The sequence below is a fragment of the Aspergillus welwitschiae genome (genome assembly GCF_003344945.1).
Source record: "Aspergillus welwitschiae strain CBS 139.54b unplaced genomic scaffold BDQ94scaffold_28, whole genome shotgun sequence".
In the NCBI taxonomy this organism is placed as follows: Eukaryota; Fungi; Ascomycota; class Eurotiomycetes; order Eurotiales; family Aspergillaceae; genus Aspergillus; species Aspergillus welwitschiae.
This window is the reverse complement of record NW_020798722.1, coordinates 227,667-251,350: the sequence shown is the minus strand read 5'-3', so window position 1 is coordinate 251,350 and position 23,684 is coordinate 227,667. Positions and strand designations below refer to the sequence as shown.

At 48.0% G+C, this 23,684-nt stretch overlaps 6 protein-coding genes across 6 annotated transcripts; 2 read left to right on the top strand and 4 right to left on the bottom strand.

Annotated features, from left to right (window-relative positions):
* Positions 1-415: 415 nt before the first annotated feature.
* BDQ94DRAFT_172772 (uncharacterized protein) lies at positions 416-1,339 on the bottom strand (the record flags this gene model as incomplete). The annotated part of the gene is made up of 1 exon (XM_026772022.1): positions 416-1,339. One exon carries the CDS (start codon positions 1,337-1,339, stop codon positions 416-418), a length of 924 nt encoding a protein of 307 aa, XP_026623718.1.
* Positions 1,340-4,615: 3,276 nt separating this feature from the next.
* BDQ94DRAFT_172771 (S8 family serine peptidase) lies at positions 4,616-6,841 on the top strand (the record flags this gene model as incomplete). Its single annotated transcript, XM_026772021.1, has 2 exons — positions 4,616-5,044; positions 5,099-6,841. The coding sequence occupies 2 exons, from the start codon at positions 4,616-4,618 to the stop codon at positions 6,839-6,841; spliced, it is 2,172 nt and encodes a 723-aa protein (XP_026623717.1).
* A 591-nt stretch (positions 6,842-7,432) lies between these two features.
* BDQ94DRAFT_161179 (Zn(II)2Cys6 transcription factor domain-containing protein) lies at positions 7,433-9,383 on the bottom strand (the record flags this gene model as incomplete). The annotated part of the gene is made up of 5 exons (XM_026769333.1): positions 7,433-8,004; positions 8,054-8,328; positions 8,392-9,038; positions 9,092-9,158; positions 9,217-9,383. The coding sequence occupies 5 exons, from the start codon at positions 9,381-9,383 to the stop codon at positions 7,433-7,435; spliced, it is 1,728 nt and encodes a 575-aa protein (XP_026623716.1).
* A 696-nt stretch (positions 9,384-10,079) lies between these two features.
* On the bottom strand, positions 10,080-15,018 carry BDQ94DRAFT_172769 (NACHT and WD domain protein; the record flags this gene model as incomplete). Its single annotated transcript, XM_026772020.1, has 5 exons — positions 10,080-13,852; positions 13,901-14,240; positions 14,409-14,459; positions 14,510-14,947; positions 15,010-15,018. The coding sequence occupies 5 exons, from the start codon at positions 15,016-15,018 to the stop codon at positions 10,080-10,082; spliced, it is 4,611 nt and encodes a 1,536-aa protein (XP_026623715.1).
* A 573-nt stretch (positions 15,019-15,591) lies between these two features.
* Positions 15,592-18,767, top strand: BDQ94DRAFT_181011 (NADP-dependent oxidoreductase domain-containing protein; the record flags this gene model as incomplete). The annotated part of the gene is made up of 13 exons (XM_026773794.1): positions 15,592-15,658; positions 15,718-15,833; positions 15,920-16,490; positions 16,544-16,670; positions 16,728-16,784; positions 16,836-16,906; positions 17,464-17,650; positions 17,704-17,780; positions 17,914-17,972; positions 18,030-18,120; positions 18,169-18,256; positions 18,312-18,430; positions 18,505-18,767. 13 exons carry the CDS (start codon positions 15,592-15,594, stop codon positions 18,765-18,767), a joined length of 1,893 nt encoding a protein of 630 aa, XP_026623714.1.
* Positions 18,768-20,507: 1,740 nt separating this feature from the next.
* Positions 20,508-23,105, bottom strand: BDQ94DRAFT_148355 (putative C6 transcription factor RosA-like). The gene is made up of 4 exons (XM_026767182.1): positions 22,812-23,105; positions 22,445-22,747; positions 22,126-22,390; positions 20,508-22,077 (listed from the first exon to the last, which is right to left on the bottom strand). Exons 1-4 carry the CDS (start codon positions 22,919-22,921, stop codon positions 21,037-21,039), a joined length of 1,719 nt encoding a protein of 572 aa, XP_026623713.1. The 5' UTR covers positions 22,922-23,105; the 3' UTR covers positions 20,508-21,036.
* Positions 23,106-23,684: the final 579 nt, after the last annotated feature.

Below are 23,684 nucleotides of genomic sequence, written 5' to 3'. Positions count from 1 at the left end.
GTTGGTGCAAGATTCCCGTCGTCCCGTTGCCATGCAAGAGTTAAATCCGTGAAACGTCGGATATCGCGTGGCCGTTACGGAAATCATCTCCTTTCGTGTGCTTGATATACTACTACTAACCGGACTTTAGTTTATCACCCACAAAGTTTCATATGTAATGTTATACATTCTGAGCTGTCGAACTCAGCAATTCTAGTCTTTTACCAGATAATCGGAACGTTAGCTTGAGGGCATATTGATGGAAAAGTCTGAAAGCACACTACTGGCCCGTGTATATCACAGTCACCTTCCGTACACAAGGCCCACAGTCAGTTCTTATATATGATGTTCCTCGGTCCATTTTTCTCCACACACGCATCCAGAATTCCACGCAAGAAACTGAGGCTTCTGCCTGACATGTCCACCTTGCAATAAATTAACTAGAAGAGGCCGGTGGCTCTACTTTCATAGTCTTGGTGTTGGTAACCATCACGTGAACAGCCTCCACCAGCTTCTTTGTGTGTGCTTCGTCGTCATAGACATATGCAACAAGATTGTCTTTGTCATTGACTGAAATATATTCACCCTCACGGCCTTCACTATGGTCAATGGGAGGAGGTATCTGATCGCTACTTTCAGTGCTCGGAGAATCATCAGACATGAAACGTCCATTGATGCCTTTGAGTCTTTTCCGGCCGTCGCGCAAGACTTTATCCAGGAGTCTGGTAGCAACGTGCTGGCAGTTGTTCTCGGTAAGGTGATACACTTCAGGTATCTCATTCATAACATTCATCCCTGTAAAGATGATCAATTTAGACAGGAGCGATTTATGCCAGGAAGTGAAGGAAATAGTAAGTGCGGGAAACAAAATAATGGAGTTTTTACCGGCGTTTCGAATGGCAATATCATTGAATCTGGTTACACCAATATGGTACTTTGTCCAACCAGCATAGTTTCCGTACCTCTCGTTGGTGTAGTAGTTATAACCGTTATCAAGACCCAGCTGGTGGACATAGTCCCCAACCAAAACGCCCCAGTGTTGCGTTGGATCCGGGGCGTTGTTAGAGGCAAAAGCGATGCCGAGAGCGGTATTCGCCTTGAGAAAATTCATAGAGTGTTTTCCAACTTCCCCAACCATACCATTCAGCGCAGCACCTCCCAAAATGCGCGTCACAAGATACATATCCCTACTATCGGCACTGATACTAGACGGACCATCCGGGATGATGGACTTGTTTTGTCGCTGACGATTTGCTTGGTAGGCTGGAACGGGCTGTGGCTCGAACGTTCCCTGAGGTTTGGTGTACCCTCCACGACCACTACAGGGTGTGAGGAAGGTAAGGGCCCAAGAAAGTGTCATGACTGGTCAAAGTGTATCGTTGAGAGGAGATAATTGTGTCGAATTACACAGGCTCGATAGACTCCATGAGGTAGTCATAGCGGAGAGAATTGACTCTTTATATACTTCCTTTGGGGCTATTGGGGCTATCTTTTCGGTCCTGGCCTCTAGCTAGGTTTATGGATGAGGGCACGAAATTTTGGTCGTATATTTGCTACCGAACTATGCAGTCATATTGGGCAGTATTGTTATCTAAGGCCACAAATACAAGATATATTTTCGACTGTCGGCAGTCAAGGATATCGTTTCGATTGGCTGCGCTTCGTTTGCAGCCAGATGATTTGTTGCCCTGCCCTGGAAAGCCCTTTTCTATGCACTTCCACACTTCTTGCTACCTCCCGTTTCGTTTGTCGGCCATTTAGCTCCATGCATAGCTTGCCTATTATTGTTGTCACTTGTTGCTCTATCCAGGCCTTAGGTGCTGATAGAACAAAGTCAGCGCTGGGAGAAAAGATGGATTTCATGAGGGGGTTACGTGGGTTTCGACTGCGCTCATGCATAGTCGTGTAGGTACGTGAGGGTAATCCCCTGCAATGAGGTAATATTCCAATTTGCTGGGACCATGCATATCTTGCGTTGCGCAAGTAGACCACCTTGGGGTAAGGGAGTCAGGACATGACTCCAGCTCATTTGTCTGACATATAGCCACTAGACAGAGATTTCTCTCCTAAGAGACCGTCGGGCATACCTCCTGGCGTAACCAGTGCAAAGGGCTCAACTGACTACAACGGAATAAGACTCTTTCACTTGATTTATTTGAATGGTCCGAGGCATTCGAGTGTAGTACATTGGATCAATACAAGGTCAGGTCAAGAAGTACGAGCATCAGTGCATGGGCAGCCTTGAGTGGAACTAGAATTGTGTAACAGATTAGCCAAGCTATGCTTGCTATCTTCGGTAACTGAGCGACATTGCGAAGCCTCTACAGAGGGCGGCTAGAGGCTAGACGGGATGCCGGCATCATATTGTTCTGGCATAAATCACAGGCTGTCTTGATGCAATCCACCCTGGCACATACAAACCATTTGGCCTACAATAATTAGAACAGTGTCAAAAACTTCGAGGATCTTGATAAAAGGAAAAGATCTAAGCGCAGACGGTCGAGGTAAGGTTTCTACAAAAGGATACACAGATCCTACCATGGATACTCCTGTATGGACTTCTAATACAAGTAAGGAGGAGGATAACTCAAACGGGTGGTGTTATATCCCCGCATCTGTTGGTTAGCCCCTCCCCGCCCGTGAATGGAAGTGGTCACTATTACCTGCTACAGTCATTCCCAGTTAGGGCCGCTTGCATCCATTATAGGAGCTCGCTCGCAGTACGAAATTCGTCTAGGGATGCACTCAGGCACGCATCTGTTTCAATGTCCAATGATATCTGGGGGCGGCACATCTGGAAGTGACTATTGATTTCAGCCGATTCTGCCGCGATAACCTTATACCATGTCCAACATGGCAATATTTCAACTCACTCGGCTTTTCACCTTGCATGTATCGGTCTATGTTCTGGTATAGGGTTCTCGTATATGTGGCATTCAGCAGAAATGACAAATTGCCAAGAACGGGGTGTTGTCTTCTGGTTGATCAACTAAAGATACAATGTTATGTGCAGTAAACACAGGAGATAAAATCACAGTTAATCAAGATATAAGCGGGCCTACCAACTTCACCCATCGTATAATTCGAGAATTCTACGGCTATGTCCACGGGAGTAAGTCGCCCCATTTTTGAGCAATGACGGCCCAGCCAGCATAGCAAATTCCGCAGTGTAATAATGAGAGGTAAGGCACTGGGATAAATCAACTCCTCGATCTCAAGATCATGATAGACAGGTGGCCGGGTACAAAATCACCATGAATCAACAATACTGGCTTACCACCACTATCTGCGCCAGCCTCGTCATATCATCTAATCCAGTAAGCTGGTAATTCTCAGTCTAGCAAGTCATAAGTACGACACACTAGAATGTGAACTAGTGCTCGGACCTTCTTGTACAGGGCCTGCCCAGCCAATTTTGGAACGATAGGTGTGACCGATAAGGTCCGTCATTCCCGAAGCCTCTCTATTGGAGAGCTGGGTCAAATGGAAGATATAGTAAGGCCAATAACGGCGCATACATTTCCTAGTTTCGTGATGAATGCCGCATAATGCAAGTGAGCAACTAACACGGGCGTCGTCTATGATGTCGACATGCATGCTTGATTTGCAACGCAAGAATAACTCATGTTGATGCATGGATGCCTCGAATTATATTACTGTTGTATTTATTATTACGCTATACTTTCCCTTTTAGATGCACGGATATTCGGATCAATGGTTCGAGGACACTACAAGATGCCAACAAGACAAAGGCTACGTGTCGATGGCTCACAAGCCGCATAATGATTGTCATCCTCGAATAGATACCATGCATTATTTTGTTCTTTCTACTTACTTATCTGCTTTCCATATGTCTCTGTGTAGTAGCAGCCACCCTGGAAAACAGTGATTGAGGCCACCCCTTTCACTAGTTGGCCAGAAATCGAGATGAAGACGTTTCGGTGCCGTAGAATAGCTTAGTCTGGTGATAAAAAGCCCGTTTGTATGGGTGAGGTTGTTGACCGAGTTATGATAATAAACAGCGAGCACACATCTTCGAGGCTACCCATCTATGACGTGGCCACAGCGGGCCCTGCGGGGTAGTGCATATCTAAGAATATGAGTCTGAGGTGAGGCGATCTAGCAGTTTATTTTCCAAACTTCTTTCATTCTTTCCTCACACCGACCGATCATTGGTGCCCACCTTTCCCAAGTTGAATTGAACAAATTTCCGACTTATGCTTATATCTTCAAAAGAGATATAGTGGATTTTCTGTGGCATCCTGTCTGCCAGGGCCCTGTCCCTGAGGGCTATATTGTTGCCCGATATACATCGTTGCACACGTACGTGGCCATTGGGCTTTGCCTCACTACATGACACATTGCGAGAAGTCCCCAAGAGGTTGGAATGATGTATGCGTGCTACCATGGATTGGTTGGAAGCCAATAGATGGCTGTATAAGTTGTATCGTTTGACTGATATTTTCTGGAAGCTACAGCTGAATCGTTGTCTCATTCAACGGTATCAAGTATTCTGGTCAAGTTCATTTTAAAGCTCCCGTATCACGAAAATGTATCATGAGTCTACATATCCGAACTAACACGTCGCAGTGCTGATACAAAGCCACAAAGCAGTGCAACATCATCTTGTTTCGAAATGCCCGACGTCCGTATCAATGGTCACGTTTATGACCCAATTACCAGCGGGCCGCCTGCTCAGACGACGGAAAACTTGCCTGAGAAGCCCGAGTCCATTCTGATACAACTCAAAAACGGAGCCTCTCTAGGCAAGCCAGAAAAGCGGAGACTGAAAAGCCTCGGTGTCCATATTCAAGAGTACGTCTGCGATGGTGCATATATCTGCAAATACGACGGCTCAGACCTGAGTGAAGTTCGTCGGCTGAAGGAGTTCATTTGTGCTGCATATGAATACAGGAAGGAGGACACTATCAATAAGGATCTTTCTAATACCAGAGATGCCAAAACTTGCACTGTTGATATCACATTTCATGACCAATATGAGTCAAACGACAAAATTAAAAACGACATCGCCACTGCCGCTGGGGTACCCCCGGATAAGATTCAGGTATGCCGCATCCAGCCATAGCCGGACAGAAATATACGCTAACACAAAGTTCAGGGTGGTCTACGCAATATCAGGCTCACTGTTAAACCTCAAGCTCTGGAAAAAATTGCAGCACTAAGTCCTGTCCGTTATATTGAGCCACACCATCCAGCAAAGCTCTACAATGACAGCTCCAAGGTCCATCAACCCCTTTCAGCAGGAGACGTGGCCTACGATGTTAAGAGCATTATTGGCGCATCTGACGTTTCGTACAAAGGCAAAGGCCAGGTAATAGCGGTGGCAGATAGTGGGTTTGATAAAGGGAAGACTGACGACATCCCGGAACCATTTCGCGATCGAGTCAAGAAGCTCTATGCGCTCAAAGCAGGAAAGAACTCACCGAACCGTGACCCCAGTGATACTTCAGGACATGGGACTCATGTGTGTGGCATAGCACTGGGAAAAATTACTAGTGATTTTCCCCTCTACGCATCTCTCGAGGCCCCTGCGTGTGAGGCCGAACTAGTCATGCAATCGATTCACGACACAATAACAAACGACGCCCTCAATGCTGTCCCAGCCGACCTTTACGAGTTGTTCAAGCATCCCTATCACTTTGATAATGCTCGGATCCACACAAATTCGTGGGGACACGATAGCATGGGAAATGTCAATTATTACTCAAGTAATAGCAGGAGGGTCGATGAGTTTGTGCGAGAAAATGAAGATATGGTAATTTGTTTCGCAGCTGGTAACCATGGGCAAGATTCCCAGGTTCCCAACGGGGAAGCTGACCCAAAGACGATATATTCAACTGAAGCCGTGGCAAAAAACTGCATTACGGTTGGCGCATCAGAAAACTGCCTACCGAATATCAAGATCAGGGGTTCCGACCAGGGGAGAATGTACACATGGGGTACTTGGTACGGACAGAGATTTCCGAATGACCCCATCAAGAATCGCCATATGGCCTGGGGAGGCGCAATGGCAGCGCTAAGCAGCCGCGGACCCACTGAAGAGCGTCGTTATAAGCCTGACGTTGTTGCTCCAGGCACAGCAGTGTTGTCTGTTCGCTCTCGCCTTTGCGAGGATAAATCAAATTGGGGTATAAGCGACGATAAGAATCTAATGTTCATGACTGGCACAAGTATGGCCACTCCGCTAGTCGCAAGTTGCTGTGCTGTGGTTCGTCAAGCTCTCATCGAATGTGGTACATCAAACCCTTCCGCGGCCCTCATCAAGGCCCTCATCATCAACGGGGCCACTCGCATACCGGGACACTATAAAGATATCTTGGAGGACAGTCCAAATTCTGATAGTGGCTTTGGCCTTGTTAACCTCAATAACTCTTTGGTTCCCATAAATGATTCCAAAGAAGGAGGCTTTAGTGAGGCAACTCTCATCGACGATCTGAATATTGTTTTTGAGAAGTCATTGCCCGTACCTCCAGACGTACTAACAAAGAAAAACGTTGCTCTCAAAGTTACCCTCGCATATTCTGACTCTCCCGGTGCGGCACTCCAAAACGATCTGAACCTGATAGTCCGATCTAAGACTCAAGAGAGGTGCGGCAATAATTCAAAGACTCTTGAGAGATTCCCTAATTCTTTCAGAAAGGAGGACGGCTTGGACCATAGGAACAATGTGGAACAAGTAGTTTGGAACGAATGGGGCGATTGGGATAAATGGAAAAACTACCAGGGTCCAGAAGGTTCGGGGGATGCTCTTCCTGATAAGATTGAAATCAGAGTACAGGCATTCCGTGTAATGACTGATACACAGCCGTTTGCTTGTGTATGGCGTTGGGTGTACGATTAGATGGGACCAGGATTAGACGCACTTGAAGGCTCGGAAGACCACCTAATCAGAAAATTATTAGTCCATCAAGCTGATACAAGGGATGAGCGGATAGGTAGATTGAGCTACCCTGATGCGTTGTTTGTTAAATTGATGTACAGGCTTACTGTAACGATGCCTCCAAAGACAAAGACCTTTGTAGAGGAATCATGCTGCAATACCGTAGAGAACCTTTCCTGAACGACTGGATAGATGCTACATACATACAATTGAATCGACCCTGTCTCTATTCCTGCAATGTCTTGATAATTGATATCAGCATTGGTTGTGCGCAGAAGCCAGTGGGGAAAGAGACGTGCCGCGTCTCCCTCTTCCCACGGCTAGCTATGAATCGGGTTGCCGAGTGGATCGGCACGATTTATGCAGAAAGCCCGTCAAGCTCACTGAAACAATTAGTAGCTGTGGAGCTCTTGATTCGTTCCTTATAAATCAGCAATTTGTTGCATTTATAGTTACACTAATCCCTAACCGAGAAGCGCGCCTCTTATAGTACATGAGAATATAGTGGGGGACGTATTAATGGAGTTATATTGCCCTGCTCTTACCATAATGTTACGGAACAACGAAGCAGGATGGGCCCTCGAGCCAGTCAAGATCCTCAAGCATCTGACCCCATAAAGCGGCCTCCCGGGAATTCCTGTCGCCTTCGGGATGTCCAGAATGATGCAACCGAGTACTTTCGTGCTCATATTCTGATCCCCGTGCCGAGAGATCGACCTGCCCTTGTTGCTGCTCACTTGCATCATTTTCCAGCCAAACCAACATGCTTCTCAGCACGTTTTTGCAGTTCGTTAACGCGTCACCTTCTCGAAAATGCCCTTCCATTTTCTTCATCAGAGCAAGTCCGAGGGTGTGTATGTCGTGTCTTTTGATACCAGAAATCTTGGGCTGCGCATGGAATAGTAAGCGAAGCCTGGAGAGAAGCAGAAGGCTGTACCAGAGTATATTGTATGATGAAGCGGGCAGGTGAGCAAGCGCTGGTGACGGCATTGCGAGGAAGTTGTTGATAGTATCGTGTGCTGATGAGCATAGTGCTTGAAGTCGCTGTACATTGTCGTGGTGAATGGATTTATGCCGTCCAAGAACTAGCATTGATGTTGCACTAAGCTCTATGCGCACAGCCCCTGGGAAACGTTAGTATGTGGGACAGCAGTATATCAGAGGATAACTCACAATTATCCCAGAGATTGGATCTACGGAGAAAGCCTTCTGTATGCCGTTGTTGCAGTGCGAGGGATTCTGACAGCTCCTTCCACGCCATGCTCTTATCTGCTCCCTGGAAATGCTCCAGAACAAGCGACCTATTCGTCTCGCAGAGTGTATACTCTTTAATATACACCCCGAGCAATACATCACTAGGATATTCTGCCTTTTGTGCAAGTACCTCGGTACACCGTTTAATCCACTCAGTATGTCTCATAGCTAATTGTCCGCGAAAGAACAATGACCTGTTATAGATATTCATACGTAAGCTAATATCAGGACAGAAGAGAGTCTTAATTTTGACTCACCTCGAACAGAGATAATAGCATCCGAGAAAAGCCCGCTGTGCCGTTGAGATCCAGCAACTACTATCCTTCTCGTGCTGATCAGCGGCCCAGCTGATAGGCGGGGAAGCCTGCATGGCGAAGTTTCCTTTGTCTAAACCTAGATCAACGACGATCATGACCGCCATTTGCAGAAACATAGAAGCCTGGGAATCATGGATATGCCAGTGATAATGGTTCCAGGCAACGTGGACCAAAAGTCCTAAGAGCAAGTCCAAACTCCTCTCAGAGTTGATGACCAAGCGGGTGGCAATAAATTCCCTGACTTCTTGTTCCATGCCATGCTGTAACGATGCTTTGTGCTCCAGACAGGCAGTGATGGTGCACATTAGGAGGAAGGGAAATTGTCGCCGAAGTGTCGGAACACCCAGGTGAGTGGGGATTATCACGAAGGGAAACTGGACCATCTTATGCAAGCGAAACTTTGCCAGAAGCTCTTCACATTCTAGGAGAGTGAAAAGCCCACGAGAGATAAAGTCCAGGTCCGTATCAGCCCCTGACGGTGAGTTTCTAATCTGTATCCCATGATTGTAGTTATGGTCCGATTCATCTCCGTTGCGGCGATACTGGTAGTTCAATGATCGAGCAGGTGGACTGTTATCTCTATTATGCTGGTAAGGACGGTTCAATAGGTTGGTCCATTACCGAGGGTTGGAGCAAGCACCTTCATTAATGCCACCTGAGTGACTAAATTGTCCACTTGCTCCTGGAGACTGTCAATGCGGCTTTTCCTGTTTAAAAAGAGAGCGTCAGCCTCATATAGTGTCCTGAAAATGTGATGAGGCTGACCTGTGACTGCCAGGTCCTTGAGTCTCCGGGGCCATACAAGGCTGGGAGAGCCGCATACATCGTTCACAACTCGGTGTACCTCGGACCGAGTCTCGGGTCGGAACACATTTCACCTTAAGTTGAATGCACCTGGCGCAGGCATGTCGTCTCCGATGTTGTCGGTGCATCCCAGTTCAGTAAGAGACAACGCGTCAGACTACCATGGAACGGAGTGACAGGAGAAATCAAGTTGATCCATTTCACAAAGAAAACAGACAGATTATTAAAACTTTCAGCGGTTGATCCTTCAAGAGTAGCAGGACAAGGCTCCAGACAAAGTACCAACAATAGATGGTGATAGAGATAGAACCGACCTCGACCGGGCCAATCAGCACTGCTGTCGGAGGAGCCGGAGTCGGACTCATGGCCGGAGCCGGAATCGGGATCGGAGTCGGCATGTCAGCCCTGTGCCCTGACAGGGGGGTATAGCCAATTATCATCCGCACATTTATGTTGGTGGCATTTTTGCTATCTCTTAGCTAGAGGCGAAGGCATGCAGATATATGAGCCAAGGAACCCGTTCTTCCTTCCAGACCTATGATATGTGAAGCACGGATGACGGGTGATCCGGGTGACCAGCCGATAGCTTGTCGAGAACAAGATGGAGCTTGAAGTAGGTGACAGAGACTCAAAAAAGTCTCAGCTGAAAAGAATAAATAAATAAATAAAAAAAAAAAAAAAATTACACCATGATTTTTCTGGCGATACTTGCAGGACATGTCTTGCAACGACGCACCAATTTTTCTGCGGGCTTGTAGTCCTCATTGGGAAATAATTTCAAGTCTCCTGTCTTGTCCGATTCGATATCAGAATTTCCTCGCAGGTCATTCTAAAGGCACTGCAACATCCAACCCCCGCTTGATGACCAGTACCTCATGTTTCTTAACGACTACAAACTCACGTCGTCTAGGAATATACTCGACTAGGAATTCCCGGTTGTTTCCCTTCCACTCCGGTAGCAGGAAGAAATGCCTCCACGCGCCTTGTCCCGCAGCACCCCACTGTCTCACATCCACACTACAGACCCAGTGATCACTATCCACAAACAAAACAAGACTCCCTGTAACCCCAATAACTTGAGTTATTCTGGCCGATATGCGCTCAAATCCGGGCAGATAAAGCTCGCTGGGCCAGTCTCCGTCCGTTGGAATATGAGCGGCCTCCCAAACCATTAGTGTTGACTGAGAAGACTCCTCAGAGATTGCAGTTAAGTTGCACAGAGAGACGATAAACTGGACAGAAAGACTTTGACCAGGCTGGTTCTTGTTAGCTACTTGGTTCGAAGCGTGGGATACCCAGTGAATTTCATTGGGCGGTGCCTTTCTGCCAGCGGCTTCACCAGAGGAGCTCATGACGTCGGTCCATGAAAATATCTCAGTAGAATGCGGAGATATAGCAATAAAGTGACTGGGTGACGAATGATGATTGGTAAATTTGTAGCTACTGCCGAGGTGAGGGAGTGTTATCTCGATGTCTGTTTTGGTACCAAGAATTTTCCAGATCCGAGTCGAATGTCTTCCTTGGACAAGTAATTTCGTTCCACTTGGGTCCAAAAGAAGAGCCTGAACGGGCTCCTCCGAACGCATATCGCACATTATGGATAGCGCTTCGACCCCAGTAGCTGTGAACTTGAGAGTGCTCACAATAATCCGACTTGATTCATCTGCTGTAGCCAGTACGCCAAGCTGGTCGCAGTATGCAATGCAAGTCACTCTCACATTCAGCGCATGTCGATAGAGGGCCTCTCGATGACTAGCTTCCTGGACATTCAAAGATGCGACAACACCATCCTCTTTTCCGTACAGTAAGTACCTGCCGCTGGAATCGGTGCACATAATAGTGATTTCGGGATCCGGGGGCCCTTCGAGCATACCCACAGATTTGGGCTTCAAAGTAATTGCCTGGCTAAGCTCACTTTGGCTGCCTTCATCATAGTCATTACCAACAAGCACTGCAGGCTCCCAGATCCGGTATTGCGAGCCTCGAATGTCAGTAAACCTCAAACTATCGCTGCTGAATGCGATTCCACGGATCCCCTCCTCAAATGCATTAATCCGATATACTAATGTGAGACTCGTTCCCTGGGCCCCCGAAAATTCAAAGATCTGAATAGTGCCTCTAGAGCTACCAGTGACAAGGGTACGGCCATCTGGTGAGCATGCGAGTGTGTGGGCGAAGACATCTGGAGTCTGGTACCGAGGCTCTGCAGACCATAAATCATAGACTACGATTTCCCCATCGCCATATGACACAACAAGAGCGCTTATCTCCCGGTTTGGGTTGAAAGCCAGTGCGTCGACAACATATTGCCTTCCTGCGACCGCGCCCGTGTTCCTGCTGCAAGACCCAACCAGGGTCTCTGACTTCATATCGAATAAATAAACCGGTCTACCCCTGTAGCTGACTGCAAACATAGAGCAATCGTCCGAAAAGAGAGCTTTTCCTGGGGGCTGAGTTGGCTTAGCCTGGCCTGTCGTTTCATGGAAGCTGCGGATCCAGGACCAGGTCTCGCCTTCAATTTGCTCCTCTTGTAAGTCCCAAGTTATTGTATAGTTGCCTTGTGTCGCAGCAGCCAGGAGCGTGCTGTTCTCACTGAACGCAAGGGTCAGAGGCTGATGTTGCACATCGAATGACCATAGCTGCTTCCTAGTACGTAGGTCCCATACTATAACCTTACGTGGGCCACTAGACGCAAGATACGCATCATCGTCGCTAAAGACAAGCACCCTGACCCGCTCCCCATGGAACAAAGTAGCTGTGGTCTCAGTTGAGTCACGAACGTAGAGGAAGATTGCTCCATCTGAAGCGCCGACCGCTGAATAGAAGTCACCGTGAGCGACAGAGCTTGTCTGGACTGATTTGTAGTCGATCGTAGCTAAGCACTCATCCCATGTCCGCTCTACCGGCCCTTTGACAGCAATCCCGCGGGGGCGTGTGGCATAAATGGCTGACACCATGGATTCTGACGGGCACAGTGCAGGAATGATATTGTGAATAGCCGATGGACAAATGGCTAGGGCTGTGCGGAATCTTGCATTTAGCCTTATCAAGTCATGAATCCAAACCTCCAGATTCTCCTTTTCATTCGAGAAAGGCTGCATGTGCTTGAGCCGGCGCATTAGGTACGATTTAAGGTTTTTGGCTGTGCTCGTGATGTGCTGCAGTCTCCCTGTTTCCGCAAGATATTCGATCCACATTAAGACATTGCTATCAAAGAATTCTGCTAGTAAAGCCCAACTCCTGGGGTCTTCCGAGGAGCTTTTACGAAGGTGGTCAGAGAAATGTATCGCAGCGTAGTCCGTGATATCTGCCACAGAATCTGCGGAGGCCTTGACTGTTTTCGATTTTCGTCGCCTGGCCCCTGGGCCGAAATTCATGTTGAGAGCTGTCAAGCATAGTTCTGCGAGCCTTGCGTGTGATTTTGGCTTATTTAGAGCCAAAGCCGGAACTTGTTCTTGCTGCAGCAAGAACGCTCTTGCGGTCTGGTGAATGCACTGAACCCAGCCTTTCTGACTCACCCCAACGAGTTGTCCACAGATAGCCATAATAGCTTTGGCTAGGTTGTGGACAGTCTCATTGGTGTCCAGCTTGACTGCATAGCTTAGCTCACCCAGCGACAGAGGTCGCATCCCAAGCAACGTCCAAACGAAAATCGATCGCGCAAGTTTATGGCCTTTCCGAGGAATGTTTTCCAACATTCTTGCGTATAGGTTATTCATATCAGCGGGTACCTCATTCAATACCTCCTCAGCTGCTTCTTCTGAATAAACTCCCTCAAGCTCTTGTACTACGAGGGATGTCCACAGGAAAGATCCGTTAGCCTTTTCGAGAATCTTGTCACGTAGGTTCTTATGGCTGCCATTGTTTCCAGCAGGAAGGGAATCAGTTCGGGAATCAATGAAAATTCCTAGATCGGTGAGCGTGTCCTGTTCTTGCACAGAATAATTCTCAATGGCAACGTTATGCGACGTGATGGATTGATATACTTCGGGAAGATGGCGGCTTGTAAGGAATACGCGCAGATATGGGGGTGCTCTGGCGAGCAGGGAGACAAGAATGGGGAATTTATTGCATTCCTCCAGAGCATCAATGACCCAGAATCGTGGCTCAGGATTAGGCTCCTTAAATATGGCGCCGTGAAATACCTTTCGCCACAGAGTCTTCTCATCTAATTGCTCCCAGGTGTCAGACCCCTCAGAGAACTGGGTCAAGCGTTTGAGAATAGATTCATCCGCCTGGCCCATCTGAAAGGCGAGCGACAGTAGGCACTCTGATATAGAAGACCTGCTAGCGTTCCCTTGCTTAAAAAAGAAGTAGCTGCATTGGAAGTTGCTTTCTTCCAGGTCATTTATGACATAGCTCGAAAGAACGGATTTTCCGGTGCCTGCGTTGCCGGTGAGCCAGAATATTGGCCGACTCAGAGACCAGGCGGACTTCCATGTTTTGTATCCGGCTTTTGTGCTCAACCATTCGCATGTACCGGGGATTCGTAACTCCTCCAAAGAGAAAAGATCATCAATGGGGGGTTCGGCGATACCGGTAAGCTCAGTCAGCCTTGACGATTCACTTTTCGTGGTCTCACAGACTACTTGGGCGACTGGAGCAAGTTTAGCTTAGCGAATTCGATAATTATGCGCTAACATACTTTCAGTGAGAATAGAATCGACTGTGGTGATGAATGCATTTCGGAGGCTTTTATAGTTCGGATCTGTCGGACTTTCGAATTTGCAAATTCCGCTATGATCTGCATTGAGGAGTGAACATCGCTCCTTCGATAAGCCAAGAGTAGCTGAAGACTTGTCGACGATCATAGCATTGGTCAACACGAAGTTATAAGGAATGGTTTCATAGAACGACCATAGTTGAAGATCGTCAGCGAAATATCGGAAGCTATCGTTGATTGACTGTACGGAGACGGAATCGCGTCCTAGTTCCGCTACGAAGGACTTGTGGCCGAAGGAAACCTTCAAGATATTGACCAAAGTCTTCGTGAGGTCAGATCCACGATGAGGGGTTGCTAGGAAATACAATGTATGTATTCTATGGGCAAGATCTCTCAAAGTAGGGTCTTCTCGGGCAATAATATATGCCTGCCGGGATACGAGCTCAGAAGGACGCAACCATGCTGGTGAGCTGGGAAGTTTTTATCTTACCTTCTTTGTGACAATACCACCCATACTATGTGCAACGAGTACAATTTTGGTCTATCGTTCAGTTAATGGGTGGACTCTATTTGGCTAGGCGGGGGTCTCACGTTGCTCCGACGAATCTCAGGGCTGCATTGCATCTCCCCGAGAAGTGACAGTGAAAAGTCATGAATATTCAAATGATTTGATTTCTTTTCGGCCCAGTCAGCTTTATATCCAAAGCTATGGACACGAACGTGACCGAATTCTGGGTCTCGAGAGAGCCATTCTTTGGGCCAGAAGTGATATGGATCGGTTGTTTTGGACCAAGTCTTGCGCGACCCTCCACCCAATCCGTGGATAAAGATAAAATCAATATGCGGCTCCGGTACGGTATGGAGCAAGTTGAGCCCTAAAGGCCCTTTTGTGTCTTCATCTTCGACCAACAGATCCTCATCTGTCTCCGTAGGCCCGTATGCAACACTCCCTTTTCGAGTAATGGTGAGCCCACTTAGTCGTCTTTCAAGCCGACCGAAGCTTTCCTCCGCCGTGGATCGTCTCCGAAACTATTTGATATCAGCATCTGAAACAAACAAATACTTTTAAGGCCGCCAAGAATCTGTCATACCCTGTCCATGGCAGAGGTCTTTTCACAGAGACCAGAATCGATTTGTTTTGGGACCTTGCAGCTCCAAGGACCAAAAAGACCCCGAGGGTGGAGTGAGAGACATAAGTCGCTTACGAAAACCGGCGACGAAGAGGGGGGGGTACCGCTCCTCCCCTCCCAGCACGGCTAGCAACTCCTGCTCCTATACTAGCGCACGGCAGTGACGAACAGCCACTTAAACATGACCGTTTGCCGCTTGACAGTCACACTACCGATGTCAGTGCAGCTTACTAGGAAGCACCAGCCGCAGTTAGAAGTGCCATTTCATTTCTGATTCGCCATATGCAATGATACGTGGTGGACCACACTGGAAGATGGTGCGCTGCTCAAAACCCCTCACGGCTTCTCACTGTTTCACCTCGGTGATCGCGGCGCTTAGCTGGCTCAAGATGGCATTCATAAATCTGCGTGTCATCCATTCTCCAGATCGTTTGATAGAAAACAGCATAATAGATCAACTATATATACTTTCAAAACATAAGCTGCATTATACCTGAAAGGAAACAGCAGTCCCATACGACCAGATCGCGAGCCTTGTTTGTCATGGGTTCAGTCATCGAGGGAGACGATATCCCGACGACAACATCCGTTGATCCCACCATTCTATCGGGTCAGTATTCATCGGCCTACTGTAATCGTGCCAGCAAACTAACCTCTAGATACTGATAGAGATTCCCCTATTCCGCCGTCCCCTGAAAGTTGTGAGCCATGGCTCCTCAGCCTGGGCTCACAGTTATCGGATTGATGTCGAGGATGAAGGCCAACTAGAGTCATATTTCATGAAGGTAATACTTCATCAGCTTTCTCTGAAAGGAGCAAAATCAGTGGTTAGGTTCGCTCTATCCTTCGTTTGTTGACCACATCTTCACAGGTATCATTAGGGGACCATGGCAGAGAAGCTCTCAAAGGGGAGTTTGAGGCCACTTCTGCAATCCACGGCGTTGTCGGTAGCTTCACTCCCAAACCAATTGGATATGGCTCCTTCCAAGCTCTTCCAGGAGCACATTATTACTTCTGTCAGTTCTATGAACTCTCGGAGGAGCTACCTGAACCAGTTGAGTTCTGCGAGAAAGTGGCCTTTTTGCATTCGAGGAGCAAATCGCCGAATGGGAAATTTGGCTTTCACGTTGTGACGTACAACGGTGATCTTCCTCAGGAGAATGGCTACGCTGATACCTGGGAAGAATTCTTCATTAACGGCTTCAGACACATGATCAATATGAACATTAAACGTGGGGGCCGGTGGCCCGAGCTGGAAGGCCTGGACACTGCCATGATTGAGAAAGTTATTCCTCGATTGTTACGGCCCATGGAGACCGATGGACGGTCCATCAAGCCAGCTCTCGTTCATGGAGACCTGTGGTGCGGAAATGCCGCTATCGATACGGCCACGGAGTTGCCATTGATATACGACCCTGCAAGCTTTTATGCGCACAATGAGTGTATGGACTGCAGACTCAAAATAAATGGTAAAGGATTCAGCTAACCCTGTCAGATGAATTGGGCAACTGGCGTCCTGAGCGGAACAAGTTTACCAGGAGCTATTTCAATGCCTATCATAAACATATCCCGAAGTCAGCCCCAGAAGCAGACTATGATGATCGGAATGCCCTGTACTCAATGTAAGAAAGGGAGTCTTTGGATATCCTGGAGGAAGTCTCGGTTCTGATTTAGAACAGGCGATTTAACTTGCAGGCAGCTGCCCTCTTTCCCGAGGTCACCAGCTTCCGAGAATCGTAAGTGCACTATCATCCTTCATTAACCAGGTAGTTGCTAAACTCCAGCAGGGTAGTTGATGAAATGAGACGTCTTGTTACGAAATTTCCCGGGGGCTATGAGGAATACGCCAAAATGTCGAGTGTCTAACATACCTCAGAGCAGCAGAGCTCAGCTACGCTTATGAACGTTTTCATCCACGGTAGCTAGCGGCCCCGTTGAGTGCTAGAATATTCATTACGTCGCGAGGTAGCTCTGGACCATATAATATTGCATACTTCTAATCGTATGAGCCATTGGTCAATGCAGCATGTCTTATTTCGCTTATAATTTCAAGCTGGCTTGACGATTAGCTGTTGATGAAAAGACGTTCACACATGATATTTAAATTCGATTCATTGCAAAGGAAGGAGCGAAAAGACATATTACCCGTAGCTATAAGAAGAAGACCAGATCCTAGCCCAATAAGTACTAGATTGCCAGATATATCCATTTAAAGTAAGGGTGGAGATTGACACCACCCCTGCTCGCTACTCCGGCGGGGTTCTCCATCTCATCCCCGCGTTCGCTCCTTTCCATCAAGTTGACATTCCCCTCCTTCATTCACCCACCATACCTTTGATATTTTCAGAGCAAAAACTATGACAGGAGGCAACCATCTTCCCACTTCTTTTTCTATCTCCGTTACTACGTTTCCAGCTGTCGGTTTCGGCACCTTTCAAGGTGATGCTGGCAACGGAAGCGTCAAGGAGGCTGTTCTACAAGCACTGCGTTGCGGCTACAGACACATCGACACCGCCACTGCTTATGGAAACGAAAGGGAGGTCGGTGAAGCCATCAAGGAGAGCGGAATACCTCGAGAAGAGATCATTGTTACCACCAAGCTGTAAGCACTTGCGTGCCTGTGTCTGCAACCCGGGACGCTGACTCTTTGTTCAGAGCTCAGACGTGGCACCGTGTTTCCGACGTTGAGAGAGCACTCGACCTCAGCTTGGAGAGGCTTCAATTGAACTATGGTCTGTATATGCACCTGTATTCTGCTTCAGGGTATCTTGCTGATTGCCTTCATGGATAGTCGACCTGTATTTGATGCATTGTATGGCGAAAGAAGATCCCTTCTCCGCCTAACGCCCACTAATAGCTACTCAGTTCCCCATGCATACAGCCCTGGACCGGATAACAACACAATCCGTCATCCTAATGGAAAGGTATACCCCTGACAGTTCTTCTATCATACTCATGCGGTTTACTAAGTCATTCCTCAGCCCATAATTGACCACGAACTGTCAAGAGACTATCCATCGACATGGGCAGCCATGGAGAGCCTGGTCGATAAAGGAAAAGCGAAAATGATTGGTATGCATGTACTATGTAACATGGAATGCAGACACTAATGATTACTAGGAGTCTCCAACTTCAATATCTTGAAGCTCGAGAGACTTCTCGGGTCAGCCAGGATTCCTCCTGCAGTCAACCAGATCGAACTTCACCCGTAAGTGCTTAATCTGTCCTACTACGTACTTTTGGATTGACTTACGGTCCGGTAGTTATTTACCCCAAGTTGAGCTCGTAAAGTTCTGCAAAACCAATGGCATTCACGTAGTGGCTCACCAGCCACTCGGCGGCAAGCCAGTAGCAGCTGTCAATCCCAACGCAGACCGACCAGGTCCGTTGTATGATCCAGATGTAAGTTTCCCTAAGTGCATGTGACAACCATCGCGACTAATAGCTACAAGATAGCTGAAATAGCCTCGAAACATGAGCGTTCTCCGGCCCAAATAATACTATCCTGGATCGTCCAACAAGGTATATCTGTGATTCCAAAGACAGTCCGACAAAGCAGAATGGTAGAGAACCTCGACCTGAAACAGTTGCCAGATAAGGACATGGAAACAATATCCGATCTTTCGAAGGAGAAAGGAGAAGTCCGCTACCTCGATCCGAAGAACCACATTGGCTTCAATATTTTTGATGAGCGACACGATCAGCCAGTACAGGAGTGATCAGCTAGGCCCCAGTGTTGCATGCGCAGATACCTGGATGGATTTACCAACATAGATAGAGACTGCCTGGACTAGTGCGTGTCACTTCTGGCTAGCTACGGAAGGATTCCGTCGCCCTGATATGATATTAGACCGGTCTATAAATGCGACAATAGAAGGATAGATAATCCCGCAATACCCCTCATCTAAAGCTTTGACGTCGTTTCAGATGTCCAACACAGCACAACACAGCCTACATCTTCCGCTGTCATATAATCAGGAATAGGACTGGAAACCAACAGATATTGAACAATCTAGCTAAGCGAAATAAAACGCGCATCAAAGCGTAACAGCAAGGCTGCAATTGAAACTCACTTCCATAATTAGTCACAACATATTAAGTTACATAGCCTTGCTGTGTAGGCCTACAATCAACCATCCATTCACAAATAGTCAACTCCCAACAATAACACAGTACTACGTCTGATTTGAAACACAAGGAACTCTCAGACAAATTTACACACAGACCGCACATACAACAACTGAATCAGACACAAACACTAAAACAGGAAGGATTCAGCAACTAATTACTCGGTAATTAATCCGCCACGATCCGGAAATCCCCCGTGGCCTCAGCCCATACTCCACCAGAAGCTACTTGCGATGCAGGTCAAGTCAAGGCTATATTAGCTATATCATAATTCCATTTTTACAATCTCTTTGTAATCCCAATATAATCACTCTAACATAGAGGACAAACACGCCAAGCAGATAAGACAGAGTACTAATATAGAAGAATAAGACACAATAAGCAAGGCTAAAAACACCGACGTCATAAGCGAGCAGCAAGACTAATCTCACCACCTTCTAGTAACGAACTAGCCGAGATACACGTTACTTAGTAGACTAGACTAAGACACACGTGGCCAAATACCACCTAGTACTGAACTAACTAACCAACTATCTAATTAGCAGACCAGCCTAACCCGACCAGAAAGAACGGAAAACGTGGGAAGGTCAAACCGCACCGCACCTCAACCAGTACGTACTTACTAATTCATCACCACCACCACCATAATACAAATTAAATAAATAGTAACTGTTGGTTTCAGCTGAAACCCTGTTGGATTTTTTCTTATTTAATCCTACTACTAGTCACATCACACCACCACCACGCCCATAGCACTAGTAGTAAGAGTACTTAGTCACTAAAGTGACTTTCGCCAAGTAAAAATGCACAGACATCCATCCTGGTCATCCACACACATATCCTCATGCTCACCCTGTCCTATCCCATCCCAGTCCCATCCCATGTAATCAAAAACAATCTTAGTACCATCCCTGTACAGAGCAGGAGCATGGGGGTTAAAGTAGATCACCCCCCTCCCTCCATCCTTCCACCCCCCTAGTTCAGCGCTAGAAGCACCAGAAACACGGCCTAAACACGTGTTAAATGGGGGCCGTGTAGATCACTCCTCAACAATCTTTCTTCATCACAGGAACATATTACAATCCTTGTATATTAATTGGATCCTGTATACATACTCGCTAGACTGTTCACGGCATAGTTGGATTAATCGGTGGGATGAAACAAGGTCCCAGTGGGATATTACTATATGATTAGAAAGAAAACTACAGACCTACTTATTTACTTAGATGCTAACTAACTACCTGCTAGGATAGAATCTTGGTGATCACGCATAGTACGATCTGTCGCTTAGATAAGTGGTGAAACTGTCGTTGTTTCAGTTACAGCTATTATTATATCTTTCTTGGCAGTCTACTAACTAACTACCCTACGGACGAGTAGGCTATGGTTGATCTTGGTTCTTGAGTAGTGAGTAGTTCATCATTAGTTATCTCAGGGTATATACCGTATTCGGTTAGTCGTCACATCACATTAGGAACATCATCCCGCGCACTTTCCACAGCACGCGAGCGTAACAAAGCCACTTCAAATCAAACCAACCAAACAGATCAAGTCAGATCAGTCAAGTCATGCATGCATGCAGATCAAAATAATCACTCATATCGCTAGCGTACGAGAATAAGCAAGCAACCAGCCAAGCAAGCAGCTTCAGTTTCCAATACCATCCCTCTATTTCGCCCATCCCAAGAAAATCCAAGACAAAAGAAAAAAATAAAACCAAAACCAAAACCAAAACACCCTGGCGGTCCTATCCCAGTTCATCTGATCCCGCTTTATGCCGTTTTCCGTATCCGCTCCGTAGCTGATGATGATAAAAAAGTAAAACATAGGAATAGAAATGAAATCACTCCAAGGTTGCCCCTAGTGCCATCCCCTCTCGGGTGCCGTGTTATACCCCCCAACCATCACCGGAGTTTCTTCGTACAGCTGCATATTTAGCCCCAGCCCGCCATTGTTCACCCGTGGCAGTCCCCCGCACATCACGTCGCCAAGATATGGGGGCGGAAACGCAGGGGAGTGCTGCAGAGATCCCGCGTGGCTGTAATCCGAGAGATCGTCACGAGGGTCCGAGAGCAGCCGTGGGGAGCTCGGATACAAGGCCTGCGACGCCGGGGCCGTCACATAGGCTCCGTTGACGTCAAACGGGGGGCTGGCGATGGTCACTTCGGGAGGGGACTGCAGAGGCGGAGTGTAAGGAGCGTAGGTGGCGGAGGCGGAAGACGGAGAGGATGAGGCGAGGCGGTAATCGTGGACGCTGTGATACGGACTAGGAGGTGCAGGGGAATAGTGGTCTAGGGAGGTGCGCGGAGACCACTGAAGCCGGCTTTTGTACTTGGCGACGATATGGCGGGGAAGATCCATGGCGGATAGTGCGAGGTGCGCATCGGGATGGAAAGGATCGGCTGTGCTCCGAGCAACTACCATCCGGTAGATCTCTTCGATCGGACTGATGGAGAGCGGACCCAGGTAGGCACCGCCCAAGTTGGGGAAGAGGCTGTCAAGGACCACTCCAACCCCGAAAAACTGGGCCAGAATGGCTAGCGAGCCGATGTCGGCATCTTCAGGCCGCAGCATGGCAGGAGGAAGCCAGAACAGCCACCGCCGCAGCGGCTGCATGCGCTCAAAGGCCTGTTCGGGGGTTTGGGAGAGGAGATCTCGCTGGAAGTGTCGTACAAACTCTAGGAGTTCCCCGATACGGCGGTAGTGCTCATGGTTGTGTGCAACCCGCTTCTGCAGGGCCTGGAGTGCCACGACGGTTTGGTCGAGGCTGGCCAGGTCTTCGTCTTGGAACTGGTAGCCCGACATAACTGGGGTGTTGGTGCACCCCAGGTACCGCTGATTTTCCAAGAACATGGCCAACTCGGACTCTTGCTTCCACATCGGATGCATGGAACCCAAGACCTGCTTTGGGTTAGTCTCACTATCAGCGTGCCTGATAAAGTTACTTACCGTTGTAAGACCTTGCTGCAAGGACGCCCAGCTCTGCCATTCCGACGCCTGCCACGACAGGATAATCGAGGCAGCCAGAATTGCATCGCAGTTGTCCTTGGAAAACGCCCCCAGGGCATTATGTAGGCCCTGAATGGCAACACCGCGGTGGTGGTATGCAAGCTGCTTGGTCTCCTGGTTGCGAGTGATCCAGGCGAGGTGGGAGGCGGACATGGTGAGGATGGCGCTCATGACAAAATCATTAGCGATGGCAATAGCGAGAAAACTATACAACCGTCAGTACCTCTGCCAAGCTGCTGCTTAACAAACAACCACTTACGTAGGCATCTTCTGCGCCCAAATAGTGCAGCTAGCGAGACCCCGGCGCTGGAGATCGATAGAAAGGCCAACAATGTGATGAATCAGGCGCAGATCAGTCAGCGAGAGCTTGGTCCAGCAGGTACGCGGGAACTGCAGCAGCTCAGCAAACGGAGCGACGCCTGTGAACTGCCAGTTCTTGATCTCCATTTCGATTTCGGCGGACATGAGCAGGTCGGGTACGTTGCGCATGGAGGATGCGTCGTCGTGAACCGTGGCAACATCCATGTAGTCGCAGCGACAGTTGTGCTTGGTGCAGTTTCGGCTGTGATGGTCAGCAGCGAGTCTACACAGCTGCAGTTTGCAGCAAGGCAAACAAACAAACCTACCATTGTGGGAAAGTTTCGTCACAACGGATGTGCCGCCGCTTGCATGTCTTGCAGCCGAACCGAGACTTGGTGTGGCTCTTGCGAGGAGGGCCACCACCGGGACCAGCCATGGCGACGATGAAGGCTAGACAAGAAACGGGAGCGAGCGAGGGAGAGAGCAGAGAGGTGCGGTGGGGTAAGTAGAAGACGAGCGATGAAACAGTCACCAAAGAGTCAAAGCTTGAGCACAGGAACTGTCTCAGGCAAGGAGGAGGATCAATAATAAGAGGAATAGGAATAGTGATAGTTTGACAGAAGGAAGATGGGGGGAGGGGAGAGACCAGATGCGGAGATGGGCCAGGCCGGGATATTATAAGAAGTAAGAGCAGAAGATGATAAACCCAATCTGATCGGAAGGCCAGAAATTACAGCCCACGGTTGGCTCAGCAAATGCGGCGTCCAAAAATAACCTCGAGCCGCAGCCCCAGTGAAGAGCAGCAGAGATACACACGTGGGGAATACGAGAAAACGGTGGGAGGGTAAGTAAGTAAAAGTAATTCTTTTTGATTTTGCTTTTCCTTTTTCTCTGATGTCCCTGCGTCAAGCCAAAAGGAGTATAGAGAAGAAGAAGAAAGACAAAAAGAGGCAAGGTCGTCAGGCGGGGGGGACTGAAGGAAGACCAGCAGCAGCAGCAGCAATACTAGCAGGTATTAAGTAGTATAAGAAGAGGCGGAGGATTGGGGAACAATCAACAGGTCAGGACCAACCGGCCGGTAAAGGACGAGAGGAGCTGCAGCCACAATTTTCTCTCCTTCAGCTGCGGGTCGAGGGACCGCGACGGTGGATTTGGTAATTTAAAGAGAATGCCAGAATAAGGAATTATAGGGAAGACGA